The sequence below is a fragment of the Taudactylus pleione genome, unplaced genomic scaffold (genome assembly GCF_031769625.1).
Source record: "Taudactylus pleione unplaced genomic scaffold, aTauple2 ptg001458l, whole genome shotgun sequence".
In the NCBI taxonomy this organism is placed as follows: domain Eukaryota; kingdom Metazoa; phylum Chordata; class Amphibia; order Anura; family Myobatrachidae; genus Taudactylus; species Taudactylus pleione.
In genome coordinates, this window is record NW_028285856.1 from 328,511 (window position 1) to 348,646 (window position 20,136).

At 45.0% G+C, this 20,136-nt stretch overlaps 1 protein-coding gene across 1 annotated transcript in view; it reads left to right on the forward strand.

Annotated features, from left to right (window-relative positions):
- Nucleotides 1-212: 212 nt before the first annotated feature.
- LOC148442566 (protein kinase C delta type-like) overlaps nt 213-20,136 on the forward strand; it is a gene marked incomplete at its 3' end in the record, with an annotated part of 79,105 nt that continues 59,181 nt past the window's right edge. Inside the window, exons 1-2 of the mRNA XM_088463798.1 lie at nt 213-708; nt 12,494-12,594. Coding sequence (XP_088319924.1) covers nt 213-708; nt 12,494-12,594 — 597 coding nt within the window. The remainder of the gene's footprint in view (nt 709-12,493; nt 12,595-20,136) is intronic.

Below are 20,136 nucleotides of genomic sequence, written 5' to 3' on the forward strand. Positions count from 1 at the left end.
CCAGTGATAATCTCACACATGCCTCCCTATTCATGTTACATGCATATAGGCTCGCCCAGCATACACCATGTATGTAGCACAGGGATATGGGCAGGTAACTGCCACTGATGGCACATGCCACTTTTCAAAGCTGCAGCTGGCGTCAGGGCAGTTTACTTTCAAACCACTGGTGGAAGAGCGACCGTTGGAAGCCAGGGATGAAGAAGGCCACCATGGAGAGGAGCATCAATTCCAGCAAGAAGGGGAAGAAGAGGTGCAGGAAGATATCATCAAGCTCAGAGGAGTTAAGCAACAATGAACGTGACATGAAGAGGAGCATCATTTCCATCTCCTCCTCCGAGGAAGAGGTGAAGGTCTCCATCAAGAAGGGGAGGAAGAGAGGGAGGAAGCCACCATCCAGCTCAGAGGAGTTTAAACATACTGGACATGACAGCAAGAGGAGGATCCTACCTGACTCCTCCTCGAAGGAAGAGGTGAAGGTCTCCATCAAGAAGGGGAGGAAGAGATGGAGGAAGCTATCATCCAGCGCAGAGGAGAGCAAGAATGGACATGACAGCAAGAGGAGAATTATTTCTAACCCCTCTGATGAAGAGCAGGAGGTCTCCATCAAGAGACAGAAGAGATGCAGGCAGTTGTCATCTTGCCCAGAGGAGAAGCCTGGAGATAAGAAGAAGAGCAAAGAACATCACGTAGATGCAGAGAGACAGGGTAAGGGAGACTCATACATACAAACTGTTATCATACAAACACCATGAATGACTTTTGGTAGGCTGTGCTATAGTAGACAAGTGCTGAGGCCTCTATATCTATACCATTATTTGAAAATACATTTAAATGTATTTATTTATATCATGCTGTTTCTTGCATCAAAATCTAATTTAGTGGTATTTGTCTTAATAGTAAATCCAAGAATGCTTATAAATGACAATGTTTGTACTTATTAGTAATAGGGGGTTGCACTATATCTGGGCTGAAATATTGTGCCCCAAGGACTACAACCAAACTATTAAATATTGTGGAGAAATGTAACAAATCTTGGAGAGAGATAAAGGGGAGAGAGATAAAGTACCAACCAATCAGCTCCTACTTGTAATTTTTCAAACACAGCCTGTAAAGTGACAGTTAGGAGCTGATTGATTAGTACTTTATCTTTCTCCACTTTATCTCTCTCCAATGTTTGATACATCTCCCCCAAGAGTATTGGTAATGTGTAAAGCACCATTTACACCACATGTATTACTGTGCAATTAAATGCGATGTACTCCCGGGTGCGAGTCATCATGACAACGGCTGCACTTGACGGCATCCCGAATTCGCATTAAGTGTTCACAGCTCCGTAGGGCTCCAAGCAAAATTATGTGAATCCAGGCTCAGAGCGGGCCGCGAGGGGTGCGAAATGCCGCGCCATTCCTGGTGTTTTAACGTCATGGCAACAGTAACATGCACCCTTCGCAGTCATTTGGATTGACCCCTTAGTGTGTGGGTGATGTAATTGGATGTGTAGAGGCTAATGGGGAACTACCAATGACAAGGCGGCTTCAGTCACTTGCAGTGTGGGTAGTAATTGGAAGTACTGACTAATGTGAATAAGAAGTAAAGATTATGGGCTAAGGGCCTGATTCAGAGCCGCTCGTAAGCGGCCGCTCGTTCGTTCCGAGCGATGTTTGCCCAACTGCGCATGCGTACGGATCGCAATCCGCCTGCGCGAGCCAGTCAGTGCGGCCGAAAATCGTTTGTTCGCTAAATAGCGAATGCCTGCTAATATGAGTGACAGGAGGAGGCGTATGTGGGTGGTAACAGGGGAAGGTGCTTGAAAACGGGGAGTGGAGATCAGAACGCAGGTGTGCTTAAAGGTCAAAACGGGCGTTTTATGGGTGTGCATAATTAATACAGCAGCGTCACTGACCACGTCACTGGGTTATTTTATAGTCAGAACTGCTCGCAAATTTGTGGTAGGAAAAACCAACCACAAGAATAGCGAGCAGTTCATACGCTGGTCGATGTACTCGATTAATCTAATAAATAGCGGACATGACGTAGGATGCGAGCGGCCAGGGGGGCGTAGTTATCCAAAAAACGACCGCAAGTTTTGTACGCTCGTTCAGACATAGAGGCGTGAGCAGACCGCAAAGAGCGAACGGTTCATTTGAATAGCCACCCCTTTTTTTGGAACGAACGACTGCAAATAGCGACCGGCTCTGAATCAGGGCCTAAGTGTAATAGCCTGTGGGTTGCAGGCAGCTGCGAGATTTTGGTGACTTACCCGCTAGAGTTAAAGCAGCAGTAATTAGACATTATTCCCGCTTTAAATCTAAAAGCTGAATTGAGATCTGTAAATAAAGCTTAATATTAACATTAGTGTCCAGTCATTTAGTAGTCATTATATCTATTGCAATTGTGATGATCACTATCTGTGAGTATCAAGCCCATACACATATTTACATACATATTTGTAAAATACAGGATACAGAGGCGCCACCTTAATCCTTATTGTGTTAAAGCAGACGTCTGATGCAAGATTAAACAAACAAATAAAAATACTTTTTTAACTTCATTTTGCTATTCCCAGAACATGTGACCCATTACATCTGGGGAATTAGAAGAATTACACTGTACTTTAGGGTCAAAAATGATTTGTGCAGCTCCGTTCCAATTTCCTGCCATACCAATCATGTCTCGTACATTATTTGTCAATAATCAATACCATGATTTACTAATGATCTCAGACTCCACCCAACCATATGATAAATCCTCTGACCACATAACGTACTCAGCCAGTAATTATCTGTTACATCTTCTCCCCATCTGAAGATGGAATTACCCAACAGGACCAAGCAGAGCTGGATTGAGGCTTTGAGGGGCCCGGCACTTAAGGCTGGGGGTCACTAAAGACCAATATTTGGGATACAAAGTTTTGGTCATTGGGCCTGTTTCAGAATTGTACGTCTGGAGGCTGAAAACTCTCACTGCCGGCATTCCAGCTCAGAGTGGTGCATCCAAAGACACAGCATCAAATCACCATCTAACAGCCACGGGCCATCTTATACCCCTTTCACTTTGGAATCTCAGACTGGCAGCATGACCCGGCTTATTGCAGGGTCAATTATGTCACTGGCATCATGTGAGATCATCTCCAAGCGCTGGCTCTTCCTATGTTGCTAACGGGTCCCAAGTCACATCGACCCAGGTTATCCGTTCACACTGCACTGCGAGCCGGGATGAACCCGTGTCACTCGACCCAGGTTATTTCAACTGGGTCCTTCCACACTGCACAATAACCCGGGTTATTGCTTGCAGTGTGAAAGGGGTATAAGTAAGCCTAAGTTTACTAACAATGGCCTATGGAACGCCTCTGCTGGGGCCAGGAATTCCGCATCAGAAGATGGAGATCCTGGCCTTGGTATGTCTACAAAATGGGGGCAACATGTCCCCATTTTGTAAATCAATCACTGTCACCACCCCCACCCCCAAATGGCCACAGCATGTCAATCATGCTGCAGCTTAGGGGATACTGCAAGCGATCTCATGGACACTTATCAGAAAATGAGCCGTAAAGATCCTGCGCATGCGCCGATCACCCATCAGCGAAGCTGTAAGCAAATTATCAGGTTTGTGTACAACTCTGGATCAGGCTCATAGTGTGTGAGCCTTCTGCATGCAAATAAATGGGGACATGGCCATATATCACACACCCATTTTTCTTCACACTGGGGGCGTACACATTGCTTCCACAGCTGCTGGGCTGCCCCCTATGCTCATGTGCACAGCAGGTCCCAGCAACATTGTGATGGTTGGGAGGACATGTATACATATATAGTCATACACATATACACATACAGATAAACTGTCACACACATCATATACACATACATACAGTCACACACATATACACTTACAGATATACTGTCACACACATCATATACACATACATACAGTCACACACATATACATATATACTGTCACACACATCATATACACATACATACAGTCACACACATATACACTTACAGATATACTGTCACACACATCATATACACATACATACAGTCACACACATATACATATATAGTCACACACATCATATACACATACATACAGTCACACACATATACATATATAGTCACACACATCATATACACATACATACAGTCACACACATATACACTTACAGATATACTGTCACACACATCATATACACATACATACAGTCACACACATATACATATATACTGTCACACACCTACATATGTAGTTACACGTACAGGGGTAGATTTACTAAGCCTTGGAGAGAGATAAAGTGGAGAGAGATAAAATACCAACCAATCAGCTTCTGTCATTTTACAGGTAATTTTTGAAAAATGACAGTTAAGAGCTGATTGGTTGGCACTTTAGGCCTGATTCACTATGGATTGCTATAGCTGCACGCAGATCTGCTGCGAAAATATGCTAATGTTTGCATTCGCAAAGCCAACATAGAGGCACCCACTACCGCTGTCTCACATCTGTAATACCTCGCAGACCTGCGTATACACCGGTACCATCAAGTAACATCGGACCCTCATGCAGAATTACAGCTGCTCTGACCTTACTCAGAAATTTTAAAAGTCATCGCATGTACTCAAGCTGCGTATGCCGTCGGAGTGGCTAATTTATGCACGCCCTGGAAATTGCATTCAAATGGACAGGCACGTCTGTGGTTCTCCAACCACTCCCCTGTCACCACCCCCAAACGCTGATGTCCTGTCCCTCTGTCTGCGATGGCTTTATATCTGTATAAGTGATCACAGTACGATCGTAATGCTAATTCATGCACGTGCACTGCAGTGCATACAAGTCACTCAAGTCCTTTATCTCTCTCCAAAACTAAGTACTACATCTGCCCCTTATACACATACATACATACTGTCACACACACATACATACACACTGTCACACATACATACATGTAGTCAGAAACTTATACACACACATATATATCATACTGGTACACACAGTCATACACATACATACAGATAATCACACACTTAGGGAGGGATGTACTAAGCATTGCATTAGCGATGCGGTACATCCCGCCTGTCTTCATGTACATACTGCAGTTCATTACCGTGGTATGTACCTAGAATATCGCAAAGGACAGCTACCCCGATAAGAGCTGTCCTTTGCTATGCTGCCGGGCAGAGGGATTTCCAAGTTTAATACCCAGAAATCCCTCAGGCGTCCTTCTACGCATGCCCAGACGGCCGCGGGGGCTCATGGGAGAGATCCGATCAGATCCCTCCCAAGGAGGAGTGTCTCGAAAAGAAGCCCATTGGCTTCCATTGGGTAATGCCACCTACAGGTGGCGTTACCCATCGGGTTGATGCTTGCCGGTGCTTTGTACATATGGAGAATACGGTAAAACCCCTGAAAACTGCATTTTCTGGGGTTTTACAGCATTATCCTATTTAGTAAATCTTGGCCTTATTCATATATACATATAGATAGTGTTCCTCTTCCTCCCTCTTACCTTACATCATCATTTGGCACACTGGACATCATTCAGAGCCGCTCGCAAAATGTGAGCGCTCACTCTGAATGAGGGCGGCCGCTTCTATGTTCAGAGCCAGCCTCCTGGCCGTTCGCTATTCTGTGGGTGACCACCCATAGCTTTAGCGAGCGGCCAGGTTGATGGTCGCGATGGTCAAGACCATCGCGACCATCGGGGCTTGTGACGAGACCATTGTGGTAGGGTCTCGTCTGCCGCAAGCCCCAGTGAGCTTTCAGCTCTAATAGAGCCGGAAGCTCACCACTGACATCATGAGTGATGTCAGTGGGGCTGCCCCCAAACGGCAGGCGTTCCGTCAGGAATGCCTCCATTTGGCCAGCCACCCCCCACCCCGCCTACAAAACGGTGCGAGCTGTCGATCACCATCGACAGCCGCCCCTTTTGTAGTGAGCCCCGGAGCGAGAGAATCGACCCGCTTGAGAGCGAATAGGCACTTGCGTGCGGGTCTGAATGAGACCCACTGTCTGTATCTGCTCCTGCTGCCTCTCCCCCCCTCCCCCCCATGCTGCTTCTACCACTCACTGTCTGTATAGTGCCATGTAGCCCCGTCCCCCTGTTCAGTCCCCCCCTCCCCTCCTCTCCCCCATGCTGCTTCTACCACTGACTGTCTGTATATTGCCATGTAACCCCATCCCCCTGTTCAGTCCCCCCCTCCCCTCCTCTCCCCCATGCTGCTGCTAGCACTGACTGTCTGTATAGTGCCATGTAACCCCGTCCCCCTGCTCAGTTCCCCCTTCCCTTCTCTTCCCCATGCTGCTGCTAGCACCGACTGGCTGTATAGTGCCATGTAGCCCCGTCCCCCTGCTCAGTTCCCCCCCTCCCCTCCTCTCCCCCATGCTGCTGCTAGCACCGACTGGCTGTATAGTGCCATGTAGCCCCGTCCCCCTGCTCAGTCCCCCCCCTCCCCTCAGCTCCCCCATGCTGCTGCTAGCACTGACTGGCTGTATAGTGCCATGTAACCCCGTCCCCCTGCTCAGTCTCCACCATCCTCATTTTCAACTTCTAGTTGTGGTGCTCTTTTGCACTGAAGCTGTAATCAAAGTTGGGGGGCGCCCTGAGACAGGAGGGCAGAGGGAAACTTTAAACTGGATCTGGGGCCAAGATACGATTTGTGGAGCTTGTTAGCTATATCTCCTTCCAGAGCTTCACACTTGTGTATATGACAACCTGCATCGATGCTCGGCAGAAAGTGACTCGATTAAGGGAGGGGCGACAGGGGTGGTCGTCCAGGGGCCCCCACACAAAGCGACACCTGTTCCCGGGTTGAGGGTCTCATTCAGACCCACTCACAAGCGCTGAGCGCTTGCAAGCAAGTCGATGTTGAGGCCCTGCGCATGCGCAGTGGCCACACTGCGAGTGTGCAAGCCCCGGAGCGAGAGAGAAATTCTCTTGCTCCGGGGCTCACTACAAATGGGGCAGCTGTCGATGGTGAAAGACAGCTTGCACCTTTTTGTGGGCAGGGTGGGGGGTGGCTGGCCAAACAGAGGCGTTCCCGAAGGAACACCTGTCATTTGGGGGCGGCCCCACTGACATCACTCATGATCATCAACCTGGCCGCTCGCTAAAGCTGTGGGTGGTCACCCACAGCTTAGCGAGCGGCCAGGATGCTGGCTCATTACAGAGAAACGGCCGCCCTCATTCAGAGCTTGCGCTCGCATTTTGCGGATGCAGGGGGGTTTCTGCGTACATAGAAACCCTCCCTGACTCACAACATTGGGGAAAGAGCCAATACGGCAAGCCCCGCCCCCATATACCCGCAAATCACTGCATTACATTGAGGGGGCGGGGCCTAATGGATCGAGGTGCCCGGCCCCTGTTGCAACCAGGACTGGTCCTGTAGCAGCTGCTGCATTAAGTGAAGGTATGTTTGTGTACTGTTTCAGTGTGTGTGTGTGTGTATGTATGTATGTGATTCTATGTGTATATGTGTCATGGTGTATACAGTATGTTATGTGTATACTGTGTATGTGTTAGTGTGTATGTGTATATATGTTCTAGTATCCATGTGTTAATATGTACCGTATATACTCGAGTATAAGCCGACCCAAATATAAGCCGAGCTACCAACTTTTACCACAAAAAACTGGGAAAACTTATTGACTCGAGTATAAGCCTAGGGTGGGAAATGTAGCAGCTGGTAGTGCCCCCAGTAGTAATTCCCCCTGGTAGTGCCCCCAGTAGTAATCCCCCCCTGGTAGTGCCCCCAGTAGTAATCCCCCCTGGTAGTTCCCCCAGTGGTAATCCCCCCTTTTAGTGCCCCCAGTAGTAATCCCCCCCTGGTAGTGCCCCCAGTAGTAATCCCCCCCTGATAGTTCCCTCAGTGGTAATCCCCCCTTTTAGTGCCCCCAGTAGTAATCCCCCCCCTGGTAGTGCTCCCAGTGGTAATCCCCCCCCCTTTTAGTGCCCCTAGTAGTAATCCCCCCCTGGTAGTTCCCCCAGTAGTAATCCCCCTCTGGTAGTGCTCCCAGTGGTAATCCCCCCCCTTTTAGTGCCCCTAGTAGTAATCCCCCTCTGGTAGTTCCCCCAGTGGTAATCCCCCTTTTAGTGCCCCCTTTAGTAATCCCCCCTTTTAGTGCCCCCTGTAGTAATCCCCCCCTGGTAGTGCCCCCTGTAGTAATCGCCCCCTGGTAGTTGCCCCCTGTAGTAATCGCCCCCTGGTAGTGCCCCGTGTAGTAATCGCCCCCTGGTAGTGCCCCGTGTAGTAATCGCTCCCTGGTAGTGCCCCTAGTAGTCCTCCCCCCTAGTAGAGAGAGCATAATAAAAATAAAAAAATCAACACTAACCTGAAACCCCCCCGCTCCTGGTCCCGCCGCTATCCGCTCCTCCGGCCGCTTTGCAGTATGGGAGAGACCTCGTCATGACGACGTCTCTCCCATTACCCACTGCGGGAGCCGGAAGATGGCTCCTGCAGTGGGAGCAGCAGCTGCCGCTGAGAGTTTGACAGACTCTCAGCGGCTGCTGATTACAGCAAACACGCAGCTGCCGGCTCCGGCGGCTGTGTGTTTGTGCTGTGTAGCGCTAACCGAACTCCGTCCGGTCAGCGCTACACTTCACTCGAGTATAAGCCGAGGGGGTACTTTTTCAGCACAAAAAATGTGCTGAAAAGCTCGGCTTATAATCGAGTATATACGGTATATATGTATTAGTGTGTGTATACTGTTTATGTGTGAGTGTATGAGAGTGGCAGCAGGAATGATAACAGTCACTGATAGAGTCCAACAAAGGTGAAGCATAACTTCATGATGATATACTTAATACAACCAGGGTGGTCACCAAACTGTCAGTGTGCATCTCACCGGACCCTAGAGCAGCAAGCCTAATCTCGACAGCTGTTTCGGCGCTGTGTGCGCCTTTATCAAGAGCAGAAAAGACTAAAGCACAATGAGCCATATAAAGAGCCACACACATTAGTGAACTCACCCACAGGTGCGCACGTCCACCCCTCTGTACACAACGGTTCCAGGAAGAGGCTGGACGCACACGTGGGGAACAACGTGTAACCGATCCACGTGACAAGCCCGATCACATGACCGGGGATGACGTGACGGTATCCTAGACAACACCAAAGCGGTAACCACGGAGCCGCATAATCATAATAAAGCCAAAAATAGGCAAGGCAATAAAGCCAATGATGCGTGCTAAGGGAAATATAATGACCCAAACTAGGTCATACCAATCCGCTAAATTAAGTGGCTATTAATGGCTCAGGTGCATTATAAACATATCAGGATGCCAGTAGTAAACACAATATGACACATAAACGACACATAACAATAGACAACACATCTAGCAATACCCAAAATACCCCCCCAAAAATAAATAAATAAACTAAAAAAATCTAACAAAAAACATATACAAAGAAACCTATGATGGAGAGCACAGGGTATATAGATTTACAGGAGCTCAACTACAAAAATCAAAGAAAACAGCTGAAATATTGACCCTCATTAAGCCCATTGGGTACAACAGTGTTCAATCGGTCAATCCAAAAGCTTTCCCTCTGTAGTAGGAACTTATTCCTGTCGCCCCCTCGTCTTAGGGGAAGAATGCAATCAATCGGCATACATTTGAAATCCTTAATGAGGTGTTTAGCTGTAGCGAAATGTATTTATTAATTGCATGAATATGCGGCTCCGTGGTTACCGCTTTGGTGTTGTCTAGGATACCATCACGTCATCCCCGGTCATGTGATCGGGCTTGTCACGTGGATCGGTTACACGTTGTTCCCCACGTGTGCGTCCAGCCACTTCCTGGAACCGTTGTGTACAGAGGGGTGGACGCGCGCACCTGTGGGTGAGTTCACTAATGTGTGTGGCTCTTTATATGGCTCATTGTGCTTTAGTCTTTTCTGCTCTTGATAAAGGCGCACACAGCGCCGAAACAGCTGTCGAGATTAGGCTTGCTGCTCTAGGGTCCGGTGAGATGCACACTGACAGTTTGGTGACCACCCTGGTTGTATTAAGTATATCATCATGAAGTTATGCTTCACCTTTGTTGGACTCTATCAGTGACTGTTATCATTCCTGCTGCCGCTCTCTGCTGCTATTATGATATTTTTTTGAATACAGCCTTTTTTTGCATTTAACTTATTGGATGTGCTGGTTCTTTGGATCTGCTGTCTACCATTATTATATGTACCGTGCACTCCCTCATTGACTTCTTTAATGAGTGCTACTGGGACTTGAACTCCCCTATATATATATATACATATATAAATTTATTTTCAGGACCTACCCCCCCTAAAAAAAAAAATCCTATGTTTGTCCCTGTCTTCATGTGGTGGGAGTAGGCTCTGTGTGGGTCTTTCAGGGAGGGGGGTGGGCTCTGTGTGGCTTGGAGGAGCTCCCACAATTTAGTTGCCCTGGGGCCCCCACAAGCCTTAATCCGGCCCTGATAGTAGCAGTGCTGTCATGTGACCACACATTATAGGCAAATGTAATGCAAACACAAATGTTGCAGACAGTCCTGTTTGTCACAAAAGGAAATATTTAGTTCACATACTTTAGATTTCTGATGCTATTGGATTAACATAGTTGATGAAATTAGAAAAAATTGTGTGTATATACTGTTATTATGAGCAGAATTAAATACTATAGGGGCAATTTAATTGTTTTGTGGGCGGTGATAATTAGTGGGCGCCAAGGGTTGCAATTTAATGATTTTGCGTACCAATTAATTAGACTAGCTGAGGGCTTCATAGGCATGAGGCTATATAAGAGTCCTCAGTTTTTTGTGATTGGTTAGTAATAGGGAAATTGTTTGCTAGGCAGTTTTCTCCTTTTTGAGGCCCTTTTTTCATTAGTTGACAGTTAGCCAATTAGAGTTTCAAGGGGGCTTGTATAATGAGTTTTTCTATTTAAGGCTAAATTTGAATAGGTTCAGCCTCTTTTTCAGTTGGAAGCCCCTCGATCCCTACCCAAAACCGTGTGTTTGTCCTTTACTAAACAATTTTAAAGCAGTAGGCGGGAAGGCGATACTAACCAGCAGGCACATGTGGCATAAGTGGTCGCTGTGGGGCACTTGCCCCTTTGAAGGACAGGGAGTGTGTCCTACCTATGCGGGGTGGACAATTGGGCGCTTTCTTTGCGGAAGCGTCTGGACTGTGCCATAGTAAGGGGTGGTGAGACTTTCACAGCGCAGGTTACGCATATTGAAAGGGGGGCATCTTAGTCGTCCCCATTTTTTGGTGAGAAGTATTTGGCTAGAGCTGGGTTGTGGTAGCGCCTTCTTTTGCCACCCTTTATTAAAATAAATTCATGCAATTAATAAATACATTAATTTGATTCGAACCAAGCAGTTGTTGTCAGTGTCGTTATTTTAGAGTTAAGTTTAGCATAAAATGGTTTTAATGTTTTTCACAATAAATGAATGGACGCCTTATTGCGGTCATCAGGCCTTATTAGACCAGGTTTAGACATGTAAAACGGATAAACCCGTCTACAGTCCTGGTTAGGGCGCCCAAACTGCTGTTTGGATGCTCTAACCACCGGTTTATTGCACATTTTTGCTCGCATCATCCAGAGGGTGCAAGCAGAAATGCTGGCGGCTATAATGCCCACGTGGAGCAACAATTGAATTGCTCCATCTGGTGCCCAAAACATATAGCTGACCAAAAAACCCCTAAAGGCCGGATTCAATTAGAGGTGAAAAGCCATGATCGGCGAAAAGCATCCTGGAGTTGAATAGGGCGATACTTCGTAAAGTGGCGAAAACCGCGCATCGGTGGAAACTTTTTGCCGATCTCGGCTTTTCAACGCTAATTGAATATGGGCCTTAGATTGACTGCAATTGGCACACAGTAGGAAGTAGGATATATGAATGGAAATATTTATGTAACTTGGCTGTCCCTGGTTGTCTGCTGTAATAAAAATGTGAGCTCAATTAGGCACTGCCACGATTATTAACACTTCATATCACGGCACAATTTTTTTTATTTCAAATGAAAGTAGCCCCACTATGTACTAAACTGAACCCGCAAGGACAGCGGTAGTGATAACCGCTGTCCCTGTGAGTTATTTCCCCAGCATTTTGGAGCAGTTTGTGAAAAACTCCTCCAGGGGAATCTGACACTGCATTGGAAGATCTCTCTCCTGAGAGTAAAGCCTCCATAGACTTAAAGCGGTTTACACCATCTGAAAATGATGTAAACTAATGGGGCCAAACTCCAAAATGATTTGCCTTTCGGAATTTGGGACATAGGGGTCAGATCATAGTCCTCATTGATAATAATGGGGACTGCGATCTGCAGTGCTAATTAGCCTTCTGCAGGAGATTTCTATGAAATGCCATGCATTAGGCTATTAATACATAGCAACAATTCATAAAATTATGTAGAAACTGCAGTTTCTACATAATTATATGAAAATAAAAACATTTGATAATTAGGCCCCTTAATGTTCTATAATATATGGGTGTTATTGAAATGTTCTCATCTCACTTTTCCATTAGGAACCAGCAGTGCTCAGTCATCCTGCCTCAGCAATGAAGTCTCTCACACCATCCAGAGACTAACGTTCTTCCGTCAGCTAGGCCAGGGTGGCTTTGGAAAGGTAAGTAATAAGGTTTTATTTGTCACAGGGGAATTACTGTATGTCTGAATTTGGATGTTAGTACAGATGAACAGAGCTACAGCACAATTTCATTCAATGGTAGCTTTGATTTGTCAATCCACCTAATGTTATTCCACACTGTACTTGCTGCATTATATGTAATTTATAGTGCTGGGTCTGTGATAGTGTCAATTCATTGTGCTCTGTGGGGTTGTTGGTGTATTATTAGGAGACAGTATTTGGGGTTATAGAAAGCATCTAAAGATACTGTAGACATTCAGGGCCTGATTCAGAGCCGGACGCTATTTGCGCTCACTCGTTCAGAAAAAGGGGCCGGCTATTTAAATAGAGCGCTCGCTCTTTGCGGTCTGTTGACGCCTCTATGTCTGAGCGAGCGAACGAAATATGCGCTCGCTATTTTGTAAAGACGCCCCCTGGCCGTTCGCATCATACGTCATCTCCGCTATTTATTAGATTAATCGAGTACATCGAAAGGCGTCTGAACTGCTCGCAGTGCTTGTGGTTGGATTTTCCTACCGCAATCATGCGAACAGTTCAGGCTAAGAGACAACCAAGTGACGTGTTCGATGACGCTGCTTTGTTAATTATGCACTCCCATTAAATGCCCGTTTTGACCGTTTGGCACGCCTGCGTTCAGATCTCCACTCCCCGTTTTCAAGCACCTTCCCCTGTTACCACCCACAAACGCCTCATCCTGTCACTCAAATTAGCAGGCACTCGCTATTTTGCGAACACACGATTTCCGACCGCACTGACTGGTTGGCGCATGCGCATTACGACCCATACTCATGCGCAGATGTGCGAACATCGCTCTGAATCAGGCCCACAGTGCAAAAGTGTAAAGTTTAACCTCATACCACTTTAAAATTACCCAGTGCCAGATTAAGGTCCACATATGCCTGGAGCTGAAAGATATAAAGGGCCTATGGTCTGACTAGTGATGTCATGGATGTGACCTAGGGATGGCCATCGACCATTGATGATTCATAATCATTGATGGTTTATGGCTGATGTCGAATGCTTTTACCATCGATGGGGGAGAATCAGATGGTTTCCCTTCATCGATGGCACAGCATAAACAATTTTTTTTTTTTACAAGGTGCCAGGACACGGAGCACAGCACCTCCCCTACACCTGCGAAGCCCTGTCCCCAGGTTCTGATTACCCCACCATTGCATAGTTGGTAACCATCGAGGGGCCACTTGCTATATCGTCATCGACGGTAACCCCACCAATGGCCATCCTTAGTGTGAGGGTGTGGCCTGTGCTGTGCCCCCCCTCACCCCCCCCCACACACACATATATATATATATATATCTAAAAAAAATATATATATATATATATACTACCATTCAAAAGTTTGGGGTCACTTAGAAATTTCCTTATTTTTGAAAGAAAAGCACTGTTTTTTTCAATGAAGATAACATTAAATTAATCAGGTATACACTCTATACATTGTTAATGTGGTTAATGACTATACTAGCTGCAAACGTCTGGTTGTTAAAGGAATATCTACATAAGTGTATAAAGGCCCATTTCCAGCAACCATCACTCCAGTGTTCTAATGGTACATTGTGTTTGCTAAGCGCGTTAGAAAACTAATGGAATATTTAGAAAACCCTTGAAAACCCTTGTGCAATTATGTTAGCACAGCTGAAAATGGGTTTGCTTGTTAGAGAAGCTATAAAACTAGCCTTCCTTTGAGCTAGTTGAGTATCTGGAGCATAACATTTGTGGGTTCAATTATACTCTCCAAATGGCCAGAAAAAGAGAACTTTCATGTGAAACTCGTCAGTCTATTCTTGTTCTTAGAAATAAAGGCTATTCCATGTGAGAAATTGGCAAGAAACTGAATATTTCCTACAACTGTATGTACTACTCCCTTCAGAGAACAGCACATACAGGCTCTAACCAGAGTAGAAAGAGAAGTGGGAGGCCCTGGTGCACAACTGTGCAAGAAGACAAGTACATTAGAGTCTCTAGTTTGAGAAATAGACGCCTCACAAGTCCTCAACTGGCAGCTTCATTAAATGGTACAGGCAAAACGCCAGTGTCAACGTCTACAGCGAAGAGGCGACTCCGGGATGCTGGCCTTCTAGGCAGAATGGCAAAGAAAAAGCCATATCTAAGACTGGCCAATAAAAGGAAAGATTAATATTGGCAAAAGAACACAGACATTGGACAGAGAAAGATTGGAAAAAACTGTTATGGACAGACGAATCGAAGTTTGAGGTGTTTGGATCACATAGAAGAACATTTGTGAGACGCAGAACAAGAGAAAAGATGCTGGAAGAGTGCCGGATGCCATCTGTCAAGCATGGTGGAGGTGATGGTCTGGGACTGCTTTGGTGCTGGTAATTTGGGAGATTTGTACAAGGTAAAAGGGATTTTGAATAAGGAAGGCTATCACTCCATTTTGCAACGCCATGCCATACCCTGTGGACAGCGCTTGATTGGAGCCAATTTCCTCCTACAACAGAACAATGACCCAAAGCACACCTCCAAATCATGCAAGAACAATTTAGGAAAGAAGCAGGCAGCTGGTATTCTGTCTGTAATGGAGTGGCCAAAGCAGTCACCAGATCTCAACCCCATTGAGCTGTTGTGGGAGTAGCTTGACCGTAAGGAACACAAGAGTCCATCAAGCCAATCCAACTTGTGGGAGGTGCTTCAGGAAGCGTGGGGTGAAATGTCTTCAGATTACCTCAACAAATGAACAGCTAGAATGCCAAAGGTCTGCAATGCTGTAATTGCTGCAAACGGAGCATTCTTTGGAGAAAGCAAAGTTTGAAGGACAAAATTATTTCAAATAAAAATCATTATTTCTAACCTTGCCAATGTCACTTATGTGTCCGGCACTCCTATTGCCCAGATGCAATCGGCACTCAGGGAACTTTTAAACAGATGAGTTAGCAGTAAACACTTGCATTCCAATCTCTCAGAATGTAATTATCTCCTCAGGGAACAGTGGGCTTGATTGAGAGTTGTACGCAAGCCCGATAGTTTACGTACATCTCCGATCTTTGTTATTCTGCACATATGTAGGATCTGTACTGCGCATGTGCAGATCTGTGTCTGTGACAATGGTCACAGTGCTCTCCAAACCGCAGCATGACTGACATTCTGGGCAAAATTTACTAAGCGGCGGGTTCTAACCTCCGGCGGTTTGGTGGCGGTTTTGCTATCCGCAGAATTACTAAGGCCAAAACCGCTGCAAAACCACCGTCATAACACATTTTAGAATAGAATAGAACAGGGCTGTCATTTAGAAACCGCCGCAAAACTGCCACCAAATCCCCGGCGTTTAGAACCCGCCATCAAACCGCCACCAAACCGCCAGGGTTTAGAACCCACTGCTTAGTAAATTTTGCTCTTTGTGGTTGTTTGGGAAAGGGGAAGTGGTTTTTACAGAAAGTGGTGGTGTGTCAACCCCGTTTTTCTGGGCGTACCAAGGTTAGTGGCTGCATCCTTGGACGCAGCTTCACTGGCCCCGGAAGCGTAAAACTCACAGCCATCTTGGGTAACCTGAGGGTTACTTAGATGACCGATGTTCATGCAGGTGATGCCATGCAGCTGTGGATCACAAAAGCATCCTGCTACTTTTACACATTATCGCAGAGCAGCTGCGTCCAGAGACTGTGTACAACTCTGAATCAGGCCCAATGTACATCATAAAACACTCACCTTATATATTCAAATGTGAGTTTCTAGCACTGGACCGTCAGGCTACAATTGGCGGCTGTGTCCACCTCGGCACATCCTTTTCGGAGTTTGCTTGGTTACTATAGAAACAGAGTGTATACATAAATAGAAATAATCCCAAGTACATGCAAGTAGGTAATAGCACATATACAAACATAATGATACTGTGAGCATGATACACTAATCATAATAAGCCAATAAACCACATATATAATAAAGAGAATGTAACAACTGCATTAGAGACCTAATCATAGAAAATGTAGAAATCAACTAGATCTAAAAAGAAAAAAGTCTCAATAAATCTGCAGCACATATAATTGGTACCTCTGAGCATCCATCTACATAATGTAATCCTGCATTATATTGTTAACATCCTGAATGTCGTCATTCAGAACATAATGCTGTCGACATTCTGACTGTTGAGAAAATATATCACACCTATCAGCTCAGCAGGAGTATGCACAAAACTAAAAGAATAAAGCTCACCTTATATCCTATGACACCATGTGTGATTCCGAACGCTGCCCATCATCCTATCCTGACTGCAGTACGCTGTGATGACATAATAATAATAATAATAATAAATATATATAATTATATGTATATATACACAATCATTTATGCCTGGACACACACACATATATACTTGCCCTCCGCAGGTGTCCATCAAGTGAACCCACAATACAGATTCCAATGACGACGACACTCATTAATAAATGATGCTTAACTGCAGAAACTATATACCAATGTTTATTGCATCGTCTTCACGGTTCCTTGAAGACAATACAATAAAGTATTGAAACGTTGGTTCCTACTGTCTGCAGTTAAGCATAGTTTTATTACCGAGTGTCGCCATCATTGACATATATATAATCCGCCAAGATCTGTCCCATGTCATATATATATAAAAATTATTTACATATATATATATATATGCAGATAGTAGGAATAGCGCACTCATGAGAATAGTATAAAAAGTATAATTTTACTTGTAATAATGCTCACATACATCAAGGCTAAGAACTATGGGGGCGATTAAATTCAACGTGATGTTGAATAGTTACGGGAGGGAGCTCCCACAGCTATTCAATTCACCACACTGCTTGGGATGCTAAAGGATTTCTTCTCGCACCCCCTGGGGATGTGGAGAGAAATCCGACCAAAGTGCTGAGCGCGCAGCAGTTTTTCTGCTTAACGCGGCGCTAACAACCGCACGCCCAGCACTTTGGTCAGAGAATGCCGGTTAACGCGCCTTAACACCCTTGTTAAGGCGCGATAACTGTCATTCTCCGACCACACAGCGCACTGAATTGAATAGCGGCGCTATTCAATTTGCATTGGATTGAATCGCCACCTTTGTACACAGCCCATTAATCAGCTCTTCTCAGCTGGCAGATCTCTTAGTCGCCACCGCTATAGGAGCCTCCGGATCAGCGCTGCTTCTGGAGATAGCAGATGACCTCAATGTCTCACATCAGTTTAGACCACGCCCTACATATATATTAAAATTAATTAAAAGTCTAAAATTAATAGCATAGTCATAATGGGGGCAATTCAGCTCAGCATGATGTTGAATAGCCCCAGGAAGGAGTTCCCAAAGCTATTCAATTCACTGTGTTGTTAAGTCATACTACAGGATATCTGCTCGCACCCTCCAGAGTTGCAAACAGAAATCCAACTTCAGTGCCGGCTACAATGCTATTTTCTGGCTTAGCGCGGAGGTACCAGCCTCGCGTCTGGCACTTTAGTCAGAGAATGCCGGTTACCACGACTAAACACCAAGCTTATGGTGCTGTAACCAACATTATTCAACTTAAGGAACACATCCACTAGCAGACCTCAAAACGACTGCAGGTTTGCGACATTGTAATCGTGCAGTCGTTTGACAGTATGTGCTGCGCCCACACTGAATGAGCAGTCGGTTAGTGTAGTCACATCAATCATCCCCTAACATGCTCAACCTGACCTTATCGTCAGGTTGTTCAGCATGTTTGCCCGATAGATGTCTAAAATGACCAGCGGGAGCGCGCATCTCTGGTCGTTTTAGACATTTTAATGAACGATTTGACAACGATTAATGAACAATTGACCTATAATGATATCGTTATTGTTCAATCGCTCATTTTAGTCGTGTAGTGGATGTGCGCCATTTAGTGGTTCTAGTTGGACCTAACAGCGTGGTCAATTGAATAGCTCCAGGAACTCCTTCCTAGGACTATTCAACATTGCTGAATGGAATTGCCCCCAATAAATGAGATAGAGATAGTAAGAGGGAATTACTAGTAGGCGGTAAATACAAGGAGCCTTTCACATCAATTCCATCACATAAGAAAAACGTATGTAACATGTATGCATATACAGGGATTCACATATGCAGTCACATATGCAGCAGATCACATACGCAGTCACACATGCAGCAGATCACATATGCAGTCACACATGCAGATCACATATGCAGTCACACTTGCAGATCACATATGCAGTCACACATGCAGCAGATCACATATGCAGTCACACATAAAGCAGTTAACATATGCAGTCACACATAAAGCAGGTCACATATGCAGCAGATCACATATGCACTCACACATACAGCAGGTCACATATGCAGTCACACATGCAGCAGGTCACATATGCAGTCACACATGCAGCAGGTCACATATGTAGTCACACATGCAGCAGGTCACAAATGCAGTCACACATGCAGCAGGTCACATATGCAGTCACATATGCAGCAGATCTCATTCCTATGCAGATAAACATACAGGGTCACACATACAGAGCATCATACATGCACACATAGGACCTCATTCAGAGCCGCTCGCAAAAAGCAAGCGCTCGCTTTGAATGAGGGCGGCCGCTTTGCTTTTTTTTACTTTTTTTTAAACAATTTCTTTTATTGAGACACCGCACATAAGCACAATCAGATACATCAAAATAACAATCACGCAAAGTATAAATATACATAGAGTACAGTAGACATATAGATCATAAATGTTGTGAACATAATATAGTAACAGTGTGTCTACCAAAGAAGAAAAGAAACCCCCCCCCAAAAAAAAACAAGAAAAAAAAGAAAAAAAAAGAAAAAAAAAAAAAAAAAAGTCAAAAACCACATAGACATATATATATAGCTCATGATAGCAGTACTCCACCATATAAACACTGCATATGTCCTAGTTATCAGAACATAATGTATATCAGATAATATTTAAAACTTTCAACATCTGACTAATACAACCAAAAACAAATAAATAATACTACAACAAAAAAACAAAACAAAAAGAGCTCTCTCCCAATCCTCCCCCCCCACCCCCAAAGGATCCATAATCATCTGTATCTGATGAAAACACATTAGGTCGTGGCAGAGTTGATGTCTATTGGTGTATTATTTCCAACAGTCTGGAGTAAAAACCAAGATGTATCCTTCACACTATAATATATTTGGCGTCGCACGTCGAGGGATAATGTAGATATATATGATTCCCACATATCAAAAAATGTCTCCACTTTCTTTTCCTTCTCTAAGACTACCTCTACCCAATCCATTCGAAATATGTTATATAACTTTGTCTTAAATAACACTAAAGATGGGGAGGTGGTCGAAATCCACTCCTGCAATAATGTTTTACGAGCAGCCGCGCTAATTGCCAATAACAGTTTTCTGCTTCCTTTGCTAGCTCTCATATCTGTAGGTATAATGCCAAAAATAGCCCACTCTGGAATGAAAGGGACATAATTGAGTAAAGCTGACTCCGCATATCGTTTGATCCGTAACCAAAATCCTCGGACTATTGGGCACGACCAAAAACAATTATA